Here is a 17,972-nt window from a genome sequence, read left to right on the forward strand (position 1 = left end):
CACACACACACACACACACACACACACACACACACACACACACACACAAATGGGCTCACTGACATCCCAGGCCCAAGACAAAGTCACCTGATAGGGACCCCGCACACCATACAGTACATACATTGTAATACGGATCTAATTCAGGGCTCCCCTCTCTCCCTGGACTTGGGACAACTCACCCTGTTTGTCCCCCATTGTAGGCTTCCCTGCACACACACACACCACATGTGCACACACGTACACGCACTCAGACGCACGGACGCATATGCATGCCACACAGACACACACACACACACACACACACACACACACACACACACACACACACACACACACACACACACACACACACACACACACACACACCTGCATGGCCAGCGTCTCAGCTGTAAATCTGGGCAGGGATGTGAGATCTACATGATATACAGTACCTCAGTGTGCTTTTGGCAGCAGGGTGGCCCATTGATGTACAGATGGCCTGACAGGTTTGCTGAGCGCTGGCTCTTAGCAGTGGCCCCCTTTCAGTAGCCCTCTCGTGCCTTCACCATTTCACACTCAACTCGCCATATGCTGTGTCGTATTTTGACGCAAAAGGCGAAGGCACCCCCTTAGTGTCGCATCTTGAAACAATATAATAGAGGCTCTGAATGAAAATATGAATGTACTACTTTCGCCGACAAGTTTTGGAGTTGGTCTTGAGATCAGAGGGTTGCAGATTCAGTTGCAGTAGGCAGTGTGGCTGCAGTACCTTACCAGAGAGGGTAAAGAGAGAGAGGTTCCATTGGCCCATTGTTTCCGGGTTCTATTATAGCAAGGGGGAGGGGGGGAAGACCTAAGGACTGTTCTATTCAATGCTAGGAGCATTATGACACGCCCCTTTAGGCAGACCGGAACCTGGTCATGTTAGGTGCCCATAGCAACCTATTACATTGGCATATCTCTATATACTTAAAGAATCTCTGACCTTACTACCTGTCCCCACACTGCTAGAAACTGCACTCTGTACTTTAATAATACATTGCATAATATGCTTCGGGTACAAATAGCTACTAAGTGTAATGTGGAATACAAAGGATTGTGGGTGCTGAAAGTGCCCGTCATGTAACCTACCGTATCATTTTGATTATATAACTTTCCCTCTTTCTGCCCACCCCCTCCCCTCTGCGTCCGTCTCTCTTTCTTTCCTTCTCTCTTCCTCTCTTTCTCTTCCTCTCCCTTCTCTAGGTTCTGAAAGAGAAGGACAAGCTCAAACAGGTATCAGTGCTATTTCAATTTAACCATTTTTCCATGGAAAGGACAATGAGGATGACAATAATGTCCACCCATCCTTATTTACGTATTAAAAAATATTCAAACGTCATCTATTCTAAAGAGGACATAGCTATAATCATTAATCATATTTATTTGAATGTCATGGTTCACCCAGTTCATTTTCCCTCACCACCCCCTGCATGGAATCCAATTGCATGTACTTTTCAGTGCCATTCAATATGTACTGCACAGTCATATGTGATTACAATGATTACATTTAATGTCATCTTTAAGTGATGTGCTCTTTTCCCCCTGGTCTCACATCTGTGTACATTGTGTGCTGTTTGTCAGACTGCAATACGGCAGGTATAGAGTGCAGACTGATGATGACCTCACTGAGGCACTAATACTATGTACCATACTCATTGGCTGAGACCAAGGGGGAATGTGTGCATGTTTATTGCATAGCATTTCACTTTAAGCTTTCTTTAATCACCAGAGTGCCCAGAGATTTTTTTTTTATTAATCATTACAAACACGAGTACATGAAACACTAAATAGCTAACAATCAATAAATACATATTTACTCCCTGCTTAATTTTCTTGCCTGCTTTCCCTCTGTGCAACAGAAACAGTCTCTCTCTCTCTCTCTCTCTCTCTCTCTCTCTCTCTCTCTCTCTCTCTCTCTCTCTCTCTCTCTCTCTCTCTCTCTCACTCTCTCTCTCTCTCTCTCTCTCTCTCTCTCTCTCTCTCTCTCTCTCTCACTCTCTCTCTCTCTCTCTCTCTCTCTCTCTGATGCTGTGCTGAGGGATTCTAGTCTCCCTAGACCAGGGGTGTCAAACTCATTTTGGTCCGGGGGCCGCATACAACCCATGTGGACCTCAAGCGGGCCGCATTAGTAACATCATCGCAAAAAAAAAACGTAAAGCAGAGGATTAGTGTTCAGTACTATCACGTTTTAAGTGTGTTGAATACTGTATGTAGAAAGCAATGCAATACTGATAATCCTATGCAAAATTTCCTTGACTTCATTCATTCATTGCCAACCGTCAATGAATTAAATATGGGACAGTTCATTTTGGCAGGGGGTCTGGGGGTTTTCCCCCTGAAAATTTTGTATTTCTTAGATGTAATTTCCTGCATTTTCACGCATTCTAACATCCCGTTTCCAGTTTCAGCTTAATAGGAACCAATACAAATCCAATTATATTTATTATTTAATTACAACCAATACCAATACAATATGAATAAGAAGTATTAACATTTTATCTCTATATATGAGGTCTATAATATATGAGCTTTATCAAATGCCTGTTACAGTACAAATTCACCATTTATAATAGAAGTGTGATGTGCACTTTACTACATATATACAGTATAACAGAGGGACCATTGGGTTAATGTCATGCAGGTCTCGATTTTGCCCCGAGGGGCGTAATTGCGCATTTTGGTTATTTCATTGAAAAAAGAAAACATTTTAATATATATATATATATATATATATATATATATATATATATATATATATATATATATATATATATATATATATATATATATATTTACATCCGGGCCAGATGGAACCCTCTGGCGGGCTGGATGCGGCCCGCGGGCCGTACGTTCGACACCCCTGCCCTAGACTCCCTGGCTGCTTTTGCCTTGCCTTGACTTTAGCCTTCCACTTATTTGCTACCCAAACTTCACTTAACTCGTTGCATTGATTGGCAAGAATTCGCACTCAACTCACAGTGTTAACCTCCACATGCCGCCGTGAATGCCAACGAGCCTGCGCCCATTCACAGCATCCAGGCCCATGCTCTCGCCCAGTGGTGAAGGGTAGAGGTACAGTGCTGAAGGGGGTTTAGGTGGCGGAGGAGGAGGCGGAGGTGGAGCAGGTCAGTTAGTTCAAGTGGTCAAAGGAACATGTCTCACAGGTCTGGGGGCTGAAGATGGAGGAGTGGTTGTTGCTGAGCAGAGCGTCGGGGTGGGAGGGGAGTAGAGGGAGAAGATGCCAAAGAGAGGATTATGTGTGGCGAGATGGGAGAGGGGTGGAGGGCAGTATGCTGCTAAGTCGGAGGTGTATTAAAGAGTTGATGGAGGAGGTTTTGAGAGGTGGAATGGGTGTATTGTGGGTGGTTGTGGAAGAGGCAGTGGTGCTGAGAGGTGGATCAGCTTGAGCGGTCAAAGGAGCCCATCTGTCCCTGGTCGGAGGGTTGGAGAAGTTGAGGGGTGCTGAGGACAGAAGGATGTGTAGAGGACCTTGGGGGCAGTTGTCATGGAGTGGTAATAAGGAGAGCATGAGAAGATGGCACAGAGAGCACGGTGAGTATTGAAATGCAGAGGGGCAGGGGAAGAGAGGGGTGGAAGGGGGTGTGCTGCTTAGGCGGGGGTGGGGGCGGGCTGTTAGAGAGCTGATGGAGGATGTGAGGAGCTGAGGGTTGGATGGGGTGTATTGTAGGTGGGTAGGGGGAAGTGGAGGCGAAGATATAGGGTGGAGAGGGTTGGGGTAGTGATCAGGGGAGAGGGTGGTGATGCTGAGGGGGAGATTAGCCATCTCTCCTTGACTGGGCGGGGGGGGGGGGGGGGTAGGAAGAGGAGTTGGTGTGGACAAGAGGGTGCTGAGGAGAGGATTGAGAAGGATTGGTGCTGAGGAGAGCATGCTGTTGAGAGGATGATGAGGGAAAAATGCTGTGGAAGTGTGCATAGTAGAGTAGAGAGGGGTGGGGGTGAGCAGGAGAAGGTGGGGTGGCGTCGGGGGTTCGAGGAGGGGCTGCTGAAGGGGAAGATTAGCTTGAGCGGTCAAAGGAGCCCATCTGTCCCTGGTCGGAGGGTTGGAGAAGTTGAGGGGTGCTGAGGACAGAAGGATGTGTAGAGGGGCAGTTGGGGTTAAGGAGTGGTAATAAGGAGAGGATGAGAAGATGGCACAGAGAGGACGGTGAGTATTGAAATGCTGAGGGGCAGGGGGAAGAGAGGGGTGGAAGGGAGTGTGCTGCTGAGGCTGGGGTGGGGGCGGGCTGTTATGCCGTGTCCAGACCAAGAGCGAACTACGCTGCCTGGTAGCGTGGGTAGCAGAAGAAGTTTCGCCTTGAATTCGCTGTATTCGCTCGAGACGCAGCATTGACATGTTTGATTCAGCTAATCACATAACGGCTCTGGCTTGACAGCCTGGGACATTCGGAGATATGAACGTTCCGATTGGTTTTCGCCGAACAGCGTCAGAGCGAATTCGCCTGCGATTAGATTTAGTTTAATCGTCAAAATTCGCTCTGGTCGCGCAAGAAGCTTTGCTCCTGGCGAATTCGCTTTGGTAGCGCAGGTCGCGTGCCCTCCATAGAGAAATAATGACTTCCGTCGTTTCATTCGCTCCGTTCGCTCTTGGTCTGTACACGGCATTAGAGAGCTGATGGAGGATGTGAGGAGCTGAGGGTTGGAAGGGTTGTATTGTAGGTGGGTAGGGGGAAGTGGAGGCAAAGATAGAGGGTGGAGAGGGTTGGGGTAGTGAGCAGGGGAGAGGCTGGTGATGCTGAGGGGGAGATTAGCCATCTCTCCTTGACTGGGCTGGGGGGGGGGGGGGGAATGGAAGAGGAGGGGGTGTGGACAAGAGGGTGCTGAGGAGAGGATTGAGAAGGATTGGTGCTGAGGAGAGCATGCGGTTGAGAGGATGATGAGGGAAAAATGCTGTGGAAGTGTGCATAGTAGAGTAGAGAGGGGTGGGGGTGAGCAGGAGAAGGTGGGGTGGCGTCGGGGGTTCGAGGAGGGGCTGCTGAAGGGGAAGATTAGCTTGAGTGGTCAAAGGAGCTGATGAGAGGGGAGGAGGTGAGGAGTGGAGAAGAGGTTGGTGCTGAGGAGAGAGTGCTGGAAGTGGGGGGAGGCGATTGTGCTGAGCGGTGGAGCCTAGGGATGGTAAAGGTCAGCAAGTGATGCTGAAGGAGGGTGTGCTGAATGGTAGAGATTAGCTTGTAGTGGTCAAAGGAGCTCATCGCTTTCTACTTGCTAATGTACTGGCCAAACTGCACTGGCACTTTACACCAATACTGCTCTGCAAAGACACGCTCACACGCGCGTGCACACACACGCACGCGCGCACATACACACACACGCACGCAAGCACACACACACACACACACCAGGCTTGTACGAAATTCCGAATGGAAAGAATTTCAATTCAAAGTAATGCCATAATACGAACACTAGGTGGTGGTGTTCTATGTACTTTCAATGGGTGGTGTAGCTTAAATTCAAAGAAATTCAAGGTAATGGCACCACCTAGTGTTCGTATTATGGCATTATTTTGAATTGAAATTCTTTCCATTCGGAATTTCGTACAAGCCTGACACACACACACACACACACACACACACACACACACACACACACACACACACACACACACACACACACACATGCATACAGTTATACCTGTAGAAATACACAAACTAATGCACACACTCACACATAGACAAATATGCATCAGCAAATACACAAATACACACATGAGCATTCATGCAAAGACACAATCATAAACAAAGCACCCCATCCAATCAATACTAGTTAACTCTGTGAAGTGAACTGCGTCTTACAGTGTATGGTTGTCATGCATTTAAACACCATCAGGGCATTGCAGATCCATTCAGTCTAAAGTGCAGTAAAAATGTCCATTATATGGCAGCAACACACAATGGAAATGTTTTCATTACTTATTTGCAATTTGCAGCCAGAAAAAAAACAACCTAACAGTAATTAAAAAAGAGATTTGGATAATGTGCAACCACAGAATAGTTAGGTGCTCTCAACAGTCTTGCCTCTTTGTCCCTGGCCATAAGCCTACACAAAATCAATAAGCCAAGCCAATAAATAGACTATTCTGGATTTTAAGGAGGGTGCTGGGTGGGACGAAGCAAAACATTTGCCTCTTAAATAATGCATAATAGGACTGAAAATAAATTAATAAGGATTTAGATGGGATTTGCTTATCTGGTGGACGCCATGAGGTATTGCTGTGTGAGGGCTATGGACAGAGAGAGAGAGAGAGAGAGAGAGAGAGAGAGAGAGAGAGAGAGAGAGAGAGAGAGAGAGAGAGAAACACACCACACAGCAGACTAATCTTCCAGGAGTTCAGCATTAACTTCCAGCCTCTGTCTGGCTGCCACTTTAAGCGAAGGGAGAAAAGATTAGTCCTTTAGTCTGCCTCTGCCGTTCCGACGTTGGAGGCTTACGCTCCCAGGAAACATATTCCCTCATTGTTAAACAGCCTGGATTAGGCCTTTCTCTGCCGCCTGAGGAAAAAGTATCAATAGATGTAATGGTTATACAAAAGTCACAGAGGGGCCAGGAAGAGAGGTGGTGGAGGCTGGGTTGCTGAGCATCTGATAGTTGGGAGTTGCTATAGTGCGATCCACACAGGCGTAAATAAATTCTAGGTAAAAGATTCCATGCATTGTATTGCCATGTCAACTGAGTTGATAGGAGTCTGTTTTTTTCTACACAGTCTCACCCCAAGTAGTCAATATCTGAGTACCTTTGACCAGACTGCAATTTTTGACGTCTTGGGTATTCCTTCCACGTCACATTTTGACTATGTCCTCAAAGGCGCCCCCTTGTGGCAGCATAACGTCATTGAGGTTAGGTTTAGGAATAGGTTTAGGGTTAGGCCACATAGTCAAAATGTGACGTGGAAGGAATACCCAAGACGTCAAAAATTGCAGTCTGGTCCAAGGTAGTCCCCAATTGACTACTTGGGGTGAGACTGCGTTGGGTTTTTTTGCCATTACAATGGGCACAAGACAACAGCAAGGCCAGGGGTGAATCTAGCCATTTTTGGGCCCTGGCGAAATATAAGCCTGGGGCCCCCATTATATAGACATACAATTCTGTGTGTTTGGTGCCAGGGGCGTCGCCAGAAATTTTGGTCCCTATGAAAGATTTGAATGTTGGGCCCTCTTAAGGGCCCCTGTCAGTGCTTTTGGGCCCCCTTAAGGGCCCCTGTCAGTGCTCGGGCCCTTAGAATCTGTAAGACCTTTCCCCCCCTAACGGCACCCATGTTTGGTGCTATTTTCACTTTTTTGTCTCATTTATATATTTGATTACTTAACATAAGTGACAAAGTAAGATCAAGCCTACTTAGTTTGTGTGTTTACCGCGACCGATATGACAGTTGGGGCCCCCATGGAGGCTTGGGGCCCTAGGCAATTGCCGATGTCTGCCTAATGGAAAGTCCACCCCTGAGCAAGGCACATGTATAAAGAACAGACAGCCATGGTTACAGGGACCCAGAGAGTGAACAGCAGGCAGTACTCGGCTGCCATTGGACAACAGACAGTACTGTGAACAAAGACAGTGAACAAAGATCTTACTAAGGTGCAGACTAGAGCATGACACGGGAGTGGATTTTCACTCCCGTCCCATCCCGGTCGGAGAAAAAAAAAATCCCATCCTGTCCCATCCCGGACTGGAGTAAAAGAAACAAATCCCATCCCGTCCACTCCTGAAAAGAATGTTTCCCAATCAGAGTTGGCTTGTCTGGAGGTGGACTTCACACTTCTGTTAGGGCTATATTAGAAAGATGTTTTTGGTTTTTCTTGTTCCTACTTTTATTGTGTTTGGGTTATTTGAAAATGGGAGGGGTTTTCTCTAAAAGGTGGAGTTGATACTTCTGTTGGGGAAATCTTAGAAAGATCTATTTAGTTTTTTTTGTTTTTCTTGTTCCTACTTTTGTTGTGTTCGGGTTATTTGAGACTGGGAGGGGTGAGTGTCTCTGATTTGAGGTTTGTGTTTTGGTAAGGGGGGGGATCTTCATATTATTCCTATTTTTCATATTCAGGACTTGTCCTCTCCAGGTGAAGACCATGACATTCAAAATCAGTGAATGGCAGTGGAGAGAGGGAGGCAGAGCTCAGCTTTGAGTTGTTTACTGCTGCATTAGGCAGACGCAGGCAGCAGCACCCCATGCCATTTACGGAGAGAACGACCATAATTTCACAATTTCTCTGGAATCACTCAATTACTTTTCTCATTGCAGTCTGCATCTGTGATCCCCCCCCACCCTTGTCCCTGCCCCCTGTCCCCTGTCCCCTCTTTTTATTGGGCAAGATGAGCATTTTTTTTCCCTACCGCTGCCCCAAATAATAAATTCGGTGAATAATTCCATATTTACTCGGAACCAACCAAGCCCAGACTCACTGCTGTGTGCTGTGCTCCCTCCCAGGTGTGGGGCCAGGCAGCCAGTCAGTTGGTCTGTCTGTCTGTCTGTCTGTCTGTCTGTCTGTCTGTCTGTCTGTCTGTCTGTCTGTCTGTCTGTCTGCTTTCTCAATGACGCGCGACCAAAAGCACTCCATCCACACACAGCTCGCAGCCAGCCAATCTGCACCATACACATACACACACACACACACACACACACACACACACACACACACACACAGATACACACCTCTGCGAACACACACACACACACACACACACACACACACACACACACACACACACACACACACACACACACACACACACACACACACACACACACACACACATACACACCTGTGCACACACACACACACACACACACACACACACACACACACACACACACACACACACACACACACACACACACACACACACACACACACACACACACACACACACACACACACACACACACACACACACACACACACACACACACACACACACACACACACCGCCCTGCAAAGCCTCTATCTCCACAGGAAGTCTATCAGGCTGGGGGAGCGGGGAGGGACAGCATTTTATTAGTCCATCACACTCCCCGAGATTTACAGCTCTGGCCCGCTCACTTCAAAAGAGGGGAGCGAGGAGAGGAGAGGAGAGGAGAGAAGGCGGAGAAGGAGAAGAGAAGACAGTCCTCTCCACTCTCCACTCTGTCCAGTGTTATTTATAATTTCATAAACCTGCTCTATGACAGTGCTTATTTTATCCCCATTCTAATCTGTTTGGTAATAAAGCCATGCACACTGCACGCGGTGACAAACGGCCCCACTTGCTGTGGATGTGGATGGGGTGCCGGTGGGGGGGGGGGGGGGGTGTAGGGTGGGGAAGGGTGCAATGGAAGGAGGGAGAGCATTCTGTGGTAATGCTGAGCAGGGCCAATGACAGGTTTGGCAGGGCACAGGACAAAGTCATCTGAAAGCCCCCCTACACCCCACCAACCCTTCCACTCCCCCACCCAATACATACAATATAATGAAAACCCAATTCTGCCCCCCTCCCCCTCCCCCTCTCCCTCCCCCTCTCCCTCGGGCTCAAGACAACTGACCCCTTTGTCCACTCCCCAACCCCCCCTGGGCCCCAAGACAACTGACCCCTTTGCCACCCCACCCTTCCCCCTTGTCGACTTCCCTGATGCTGAGAGCGCGAGGCGGGGAGTTAAATCACGCGCCGTGCTGGGGTGGGATGGGATGCGGTGCGGTGCGGCGAGCAGATAATCTACGAATGGCTGGGCTCGACTCAGGGCCCCGCCTTCTCGATCGCCGTGATCTATAGTAATGGAAATCCATGCAAACCGTTCAAGGGGGAAGATTGAGTTGACACCTAGAAATTAAAGAGTGTAAGCCGCGCCGATCAAAACAACAGCATAAAGAAGAGCGATGCGCAAACACACACACACACACACACACACACACACACACACACACACACACACACACACACACACACACACACACACACACACACACACACACACACACACACACACACACATCCTCAAACACACACAGAGACACAAATTATTATCATACAGAAACACACACACACTCATAGACATACACACACACACATAAACACACACAATTGGAATATATTAATTTCACAACTTCAGGTGAAGGTTGAATGGGGTGCTGTGGGTGCAGCTTATTATTTCTAAGCCTGAGCTGGAGATGAGGGTGGGGGGTGGGGGGTGAAGGGGGTCGGAGTGGGAATTGGAGTAAGGGATGGCAGGGTCAACAGAATGTTAACTAACTGTAGTCGGGGGGGGAAACGCACAGCAGAGGTCGTTTTGCGTGACCACAAATCCTAAACTTTTAATCGGAAAGTGCAAATAAATGTTGGTTCTTAGAAAAAAAAATGATGGATTTCATACTTCTCCTTTCTGTTTTTTTTGCTTGTGTGTGTGTGTGTGTGTGTGTGTGTGTGTGCGTGTGTGTGTGTGTGTGTGTGTGTGTGTGTGTGTGTGTGTGTGTGTGTTTGCTTGCTCGTGTGCGCGTGTGTGTGCGTGTGTGTGTGTGTGTGTGCGCGTGTGTGTGCGTGTGTGTGTGTGTGTGTGTGTGCGTGTGCGTGTGCGTGTGTGTGTTTCCCAACAACTGGCCAAGACGCCGGATGAGATTGTGTCGTCGGCGGAGTGCTCCAGTGATGATGAGGACCTGGATGAGTGTGACTCAGGCCATGCAGGTGGGCTAGGTTAGTTACACTTTGCTTGTTCCTACTTTTGTGCCCTTACACACACACACACACACACACACACACACACACACACACACACACACACACACACACACACACACACACACACACACACACACACACACACACACACACGCACGCACACACACACACACACACACACACACACACGCACACACTTGCACGCACACACACACATTGATGGGCAACCGGGATTTTTTAATTTCCAATCCAGTGCCATTTATTCCAGATAACCTGGTTTTACCTATCCAATCACCTGGCTGAATCGGGCAGGTAAAACGAGGCAATTTGGAAGATGTGGCACTGGGCTTTTAAGGAATGAATTCAGGTTGCCCATCACTATTCATACATATGCACACACTCATGCACACAGATACAAACACACACATACTGTACGTACATATTCTATACACATACTTTGTACACACAAGCATACATCCAGACACACACACACACACATACACACACTGAGGACCTTGCGTCCTCCAAGCATCACTCCCCATGGTCGGTCTGAGTGTATCTTCCTGCAGTCCAACCAACAAAACCAAACTTTTAACCCTTTGCATGTCTGTGGGCGTAACATAACATAACATAACGTGAGTGTCCATACGATGCTACTACAGCAGTCCGTTACAAAAAGAAAGACCCAGTGGAAAACAATCAGCTGGACTCATGCCATAACCATTAGCCATTTTAACCACATCCAGTACTTTAAGCTACACTTGCCCATGGGGGTTTCCGAAGTGGTTAACATGCTCACTGGCTCCGGTTAATTTTGTATTTGAAAAAACATCTCTCATGAACCGAAACGGTTCAAGGCCAAAGATTAAAAACACAATATTAGTCCGGAGTGGTGGCATGTTCTCTGCATTGATGCTTCAAAATGTATCATAAAGTGTGCAGGGAAGGTTTTTTTTTATTATTGCTGTGTAATGAATGCATTTTGACACATGATACATTTTGAGATGAACTTTTTTTGAAATTGCTTCTTTACCAATGGATTGATTAAGTTATGCCCTACAGGATTACTAATTGCAAATTACAACAACAATTGCTTTATTGACTTCATTTAATATTTCCTCTCATACCTGAAAGCTTGAACTAAGTTTAACATTTTAATTGAGAACAGAGATCATTGAATTTCTGTGTACATACCTGTCCATTATAATCATTCTCTAAATAAGTTTAATAAATATAGTGTACATAGTGTTTTAACCTAAGCTTAAGTAAAGGTAATAAAAGTTTCCTTTGGGAGTATTTGGGAGAACTTGGGCATTGGAAGCCTTCTACAGTATCCGTGATTTGACCCAAACTTAAAGGGATTATCCGGAGTTGAAAGCATATTGGGCTGTTTTTTGCATGTTTGGGAGTAAATTCGCCTATACCATTGTGGCAATGAATAACATAGCACCGACCAATTGATCTCGTTGGAGCAAAAATCAAAACTATCTGCAAAGACATAGCTGCGACAGGCTGCCGCGAGAGCATACAAAACATACAAAGTGTGATGTTGTTTGGAACTATATAAGAGTTTCAAATGTTGTCTTTTGCCATATGGCCCGCATCCAGCATATAGCACACCTAACCTGGCTAACGTGGTATGATTAAACTTTCTCAAAAGACATCCAATTAGCGTGATTTGCTCTGAAGTGCTCATATTTACTCCCAAACAAGCAGAAAACAGTCAAATACGCTTTCAATTTTGGATTATCTCTTTAACATTTCCTAAACTGAGTCTACTTACGTCCAGGCCGTGTACAGCATACAGTGCACACCTTGACCCTTGCCCTGTGACTGATTTGCCATGTGGGCAGGGGTATAGTGTACAGATCCACTTCGTTCTTCGTAGATAAAACTCCTGGCTTTCCCTTAGATAGATGTATTACATTCATAATGGCTTCATGTGTTCAGTCAAGTTATTAGTTGGTTTCAGACATATGCAAGTTTTTTCTTTACCCGACATGTTTTGATGGGGTAACTTCCATCTTTATCACTGTCCGGGTCACACGGGTGTTGATGTGGCTTTGTAATCAGCTGATGATATGGAGGTGTGACCTCCCTGTCAGAAACAAAGAATACTAATGGCTCGGAAAAAATGATTAAGCTCCTAATTTAAGCCCCTTTTTAAAAATTAGTCAAATGAATGCAATAACCTCTATGCCCATCACCATCCCTGATGTGGACCCGGCAAGTTAATGGAATGCATTCACATTATGTTCAGACCGTTTGTGCTAGAGCATTTTGAGATATAGGCTACCACAAATTGTGTTCCTGTGTTGCTTTGGTTGCAGAATAGGTATCTGCAACTCTGCGTTGCGAAATAACATTGAATAGTCAAAAGTAATCTGCACAAATGGCATTCGTCAGTGGTATTTGGTAATCTTGCACTTTTATTGTGCTGGTAAACCAAACAGAATAAAATGTTGTGAAAAATAGACAAAAAACTTAAAGTGAAGTCGTTGCCGCTTTAATGCTTATATTGGTGACACATTCTGGTCTCGTTAGGAGAGACACAGAGACATTTTGTCAACCAATATGGTTTTTATTTAGGCTTCCGCCCTCAGAGGTCTCTGGTGCACACCTTATTGAATTTATCTCTTCAAATGAAAGTTGAATCAGATTAGCGAATTTCATTTATCAATTTCCATGGGCCTTGTTTATGCTAAGCAGATGTCAAAAAAAGGTTGAACAAAATCAATCCGATTTCACTGTGGAGGTGCCACCAATCAGATTTTCCCTGACAGTCTGAACACAGTTTTATAGTCGTCCAATGGAAAGCTCGATAGTTCTGGCACCCTCCGTTTCACTTTGCTGCAGCTATGTCTGGATATGGACTCAATCAATCAATATGGGGGGGGGGCTCCAAACGTGCTGATTGGAGGCACTCAGTCACTCTCTGAGAGCAGTGGACCGTAGAGATGCCAGTGCTCTAGTATTGTGTGGTGTCACAACACACACACACACACACACACACACACACACACACACACACACACACACACACACACACACACACACACACACACACACACACACACACACACACACACACACAGAGAGCTCTGTGCCCTCTCTCCTCTCCACTCCTCTCCACTCCTAAGGTCCCCTGAAAGGACCGAATGAGACTCCGATCGGAAAGGTCAATCCCAATTTCTCCCAATGCAGAGAGTAGACGGTAGAGGGTGTAAATTGGCTATACTTAGTATACGCTGACCCAGCCGGCCAGTCGGTGAGTCAGATAGATAAATAGAGAGAGGACCACAACCATCCAGTCACTTTTACACAGAAATTCACATCATTCTAACCCTCAACATCTGTGGACGTGTGTGTGTGTGTGAGACTGCATGGGTGTGTGACTGTTTTTTCGTGACACCCTTCATGACATACCTGTCTTCTGCCGGACGTACAGTGAAGCATGCCGTGAAGCTTCTCTTAATTTCGTTTTTATTTATTTTTTGTTCGCTTTTAGTTGTCCGTGTGTATGTGTTAATGTTTATACCTGTGTGTATGTTTAGATATGTATGGGTTTGTGTGTCTAAGGGTTTCTGTGTGTCTTTGGAATTGTGCTACGGTTTCCAATCATTTATATACTGTATGATTCATTTATATGCATACATTAAGCTCCATACAAGTTGCTCTCATTGATTTCCCCATGGCTCTCCTGACTCGAGCATCCCTTGTTGTCGAGTCTTCATCTTGCACCGCATGATTATTGGTGTTGAAATCACATTTTCTGTTCTTCAATCTCCTTTTTTTTGGATTTCATTTTCTAGCAAAAAAAAAAAAAACATACATGCCACCATGACGCTTTTATCAAAACATCTCCATTTTGTAAGGGGATTTTATGGGGTTTAAAAAAAGAAAAGAAAAAGCTAAACATCACCAGGTAACAACATTTTTTTTTTTGAAATTCAATTACTAGCGACTACAATTGACAATTGATAGATAGCAATCTTCCTCAGGAAAGTTATGCTACAAAGAATGGTACCTCGGTACCTTGTACTCTCCCGGGCAGTATTTCTCCGATTCCCTTTTCCAGCTCCCCCCCCTCCTCCTCCTCCCACTCCTCCTCTTCCTATAATGCCTATACTTCCCCCAGTCCAAAGCCAGTCTCTGCATACAGTGCACACTTAATCTCAATGCAGATGGCATCTTAAGAATTGTATTGCCACAAAAGAGTACCTGTCCATGTTTTTTTTTCTCCATCTAATCGAAAGCGGTCATCTAAACATGTGCTACTGTAGCTTCAAGGTACATCCATCCATCCATCAGATAATAATCCATTCTGCTATGCATGGGATTCACTTGGATAGAGTCGCCACAATCTATTTACACCTCATACCATTGCTTGCTAGAAAAACATCCCACCTTCTGTGTGTATATGTCCGTATGTGGGCGTGTGTGTTGTGTGGGTGGGTGGGTTGGTGGCTGGGAGTATTGGTGTATTTCTTTTCACATTTTGTGTTGCACACACCACATCCCTCAAAGTTGCAGTTGGAAAAATTGTCGCAATTTTCAGCTGCACTACCAAACACACACACACACAAACACACACACACACACACACACACACACACACACACACACACACACACACACACACACACACACACACACACACACACACACACACACACACACACACACACACACACACACACACACACACACACACACACAGATACAGATACACACTCACACACTGTCTGTCCCGTCCACAGCACTTTGTCTTTGTCTTTGTCTGTATGTGTGTCTTGTCCTGCTTCTGTGTTGCCCTTTGATTCTGTTCTCTGGTCGTAAAGTCTCGGTTCTTCCCTTTCCCTACAAAGGAATTCCATACGAGGTAAATAGGGACACACGGAAAACACAAACAAGTTGAACAATCCAAATAGCCCAGAAAAAATGCTTTGAATTCCAGCCATTGACACAAAAATAAGTCGTTATTTAAGACTCAAAATAAATCTTGAGACAGACTGAATTGCACTTCTAAATTCACTTCCTCATCCTCGACGAGCCATAACCAAACTCCAAAGTTTGTAGAAGAAGGTTTCACCCATCTGTAGTTGGAATAAAACACAAGAACGTTAGACTTACACTTACAACCCTTTGGCAGATTGTAGGTGGAAAGTGCTTCAGTGTTGCTTTAACCTCAATTCCTTATTTGTTTTAATGTAGTTCAGCCATATAGAATGATACTTTTCATCCTTTTACACTACACGACACGAGGATAAAAGAAATCTCAATTGTGATTGTTGAGACATTGGATGAATATGTGGAATCACTCGCAAAGTGAGTGCCTGTTTATCAGGAAAGTATATCATTGTTTTTAATCATTTCTTGTGTTTTTCCGGTTTATATGAGACTGTGTCCGGTCTGTCTTTAGAAAAACTTCACATACAATTCCGGTTTTAAAAATATCTGTTTTATGGAGATGAACTATGCATTTCCAAAACACACAGCCTGACCAAAAAAATAATGTTGCCACCAAAAATAAGGTCACACACATTAAAGGAGAATTCCGGCCAGTTTGGATTAATATCCCATCTTGGGTGGACCGAGGGAAAGGGATGAAAGGCAAAACCGCGAGAAATTTTCATGCCTGCTGCGCAAAGTTGTTCAATTGCGCTGTTTTCGGTTAAAACCTGGCCCTTCGGGCACGTATTTGACCTGTTTTAAAGCTCCTAGCGTGCATTAAAACCCTTTTGAACGCTTTGGCCGTGGTGTGTGGGTCCATACAAGTCGATCTAGTGGTTCACATTTCCATTAGGTAGCATAGGTACGATACAACAGGAGTTTTCGAAAGTGGCGCACCTACCTCTTTCAGCTTCCGCCTTCCAACTACGTCCGCAAAATGGTTCGCCAAAGTGACACTTCATAGTAATCCATTTTATTTTTGTCCACCAAAGACGAGCCACAAGAAACATATTCACATGTTTTCATGTCCTGAGTTGTTATTGTCGCGCAGATTCACTTCTCTGTCACTGAACGCAGTGTAGTGACGTCACGGTGTCACATGACTCCTGGAAGGAATAATTCTTTATCTGTAACAAATATTCTGGTTCGAAAAAGATAACCATGGCCACCAAACTCTTCAATTGAACTACCCCAACGGAGGATCCATCTCAAAATATCAAACAGTATATTACGACAGCGCCTCTCTTTCTCGCTTATGTATAATAACTGGAAGAGCGAATGGCGTTCCTTCCAGGAGTCATGTGACACCGTGACGTCACTACACTGCGTTCAGTGACAGAGAAGTGAATCTGCGCGACAATAGGTGCATTCGAGATGTGTCAACGCATGTATGCGCATTTAGACAGCAATGCACCCTGGATGGAAAATGCTGCATGACGGTTAGATTTCCTGTCAAACTTCGAAATTTCGTCGACGTTGCGTTGACGAGGTGACATGTCACATGGTGTAAAACTATCGCGGGATGAATGCGGCTGCAGTCAGATCTTGCAACCTCTGCAGTTGCTTATCCCCTTCAACGCTCGTCGGCGGACTGCCTCCGAGGTCACGCGCCCATGAACTGGTTGGTCAACAACTCACTCACGTGTGTATATGGGTCTTGTCTCACACCTCTACATAAGTTTGCGCAGGTCCCCACTTCAGCTCCTCCTCACTGCCTGTCCCCCCACTCCTCACACGTGGTGTGTTAGTAGAGCAAACCGGTGCGAGCTCATCGTCTCGTTCATATTTGTGGCCGACTTTAAATGCGCTGTATTTAATAACACCCACATCGTGACAACAAGTTCTCGCTGACGTGCCTTGCGCAACGTCGACGCTCGCAACAAAGTCGTATGCGCTTAATAACAACTCAGGGCATGAAAACATGTGAATATGTTTCTTGTGGCTCGTCTTTGGTGGACAAAAATAAAATGGATTACTATGAAGTATCACTTTGGCGAACCATTTTGCGGACGTAGTTGGAAGGCGGAAGCTGAAAGAGGTAGGTGCGCCACTTTCGAAAACTCCTGTTGTATCGTACCTATGCTACCTAATGGAAATGTGAACCACTAGATCGACTTGTATGGACCCACACACCACGGCCAAAGCGTTCAAAAGGGTTTTAATGCACGCTAGGAGCTTTAAAACAGGTCAATTACGTGCCCGAAGGGTCAGGTTTTAACCGAAAACAGCGCAATTGAACAACTTTGCGCAGCAGGCATGAAAATTTCTCGCGGTTTTGCCTTTCATCCCTTTCCCTCGGTCCACCCAAGATGGGATATTAATCCAAACTGGCCGGAATTCTCCTT

The 17,972-nt window shown here is 45.7% G+C and overlaps 1 protein-coding gene across 1 annotated transcript in view; it reads left to right on the plus strand.

Moving 5' to 3' along the window:
• The window catches only part of nrxn3a (neurexin 3a), a 479,628-nt gene that overhangs the window by 454,179 nt on the left and 7,477 nt on the right, over nucleotides 1-17,972 (plus strand). The window contains exon 25 of the mRNA XM_063184079.1: nucleotides 10,602-10,689. Within this exon, the coding sequence (XP_063040149.1) occupies nucleotides 10,602-10,689 (88 nt within the window). The remainder of the gene's footprint in view (nucleotides 1-10,601; nucleotides 10,690-17,972) is intronic.

This window comes from Engraulis encrasicolus, chromosome 19 (assembly GCF_034702125.1).
Source record: "Engraulis encrasicolus isolate BLACKSEA-1 chromosome 19, IST_EnEncr_1.0, whole genome shotgun sequence".
Classification (NCBI taxonomy): Eukaryota; Metazoa; Chordata; class Actinopteri; order Clupeiformes; family Engraulidae; genus Engraulis; species Engraulis encrasicolus.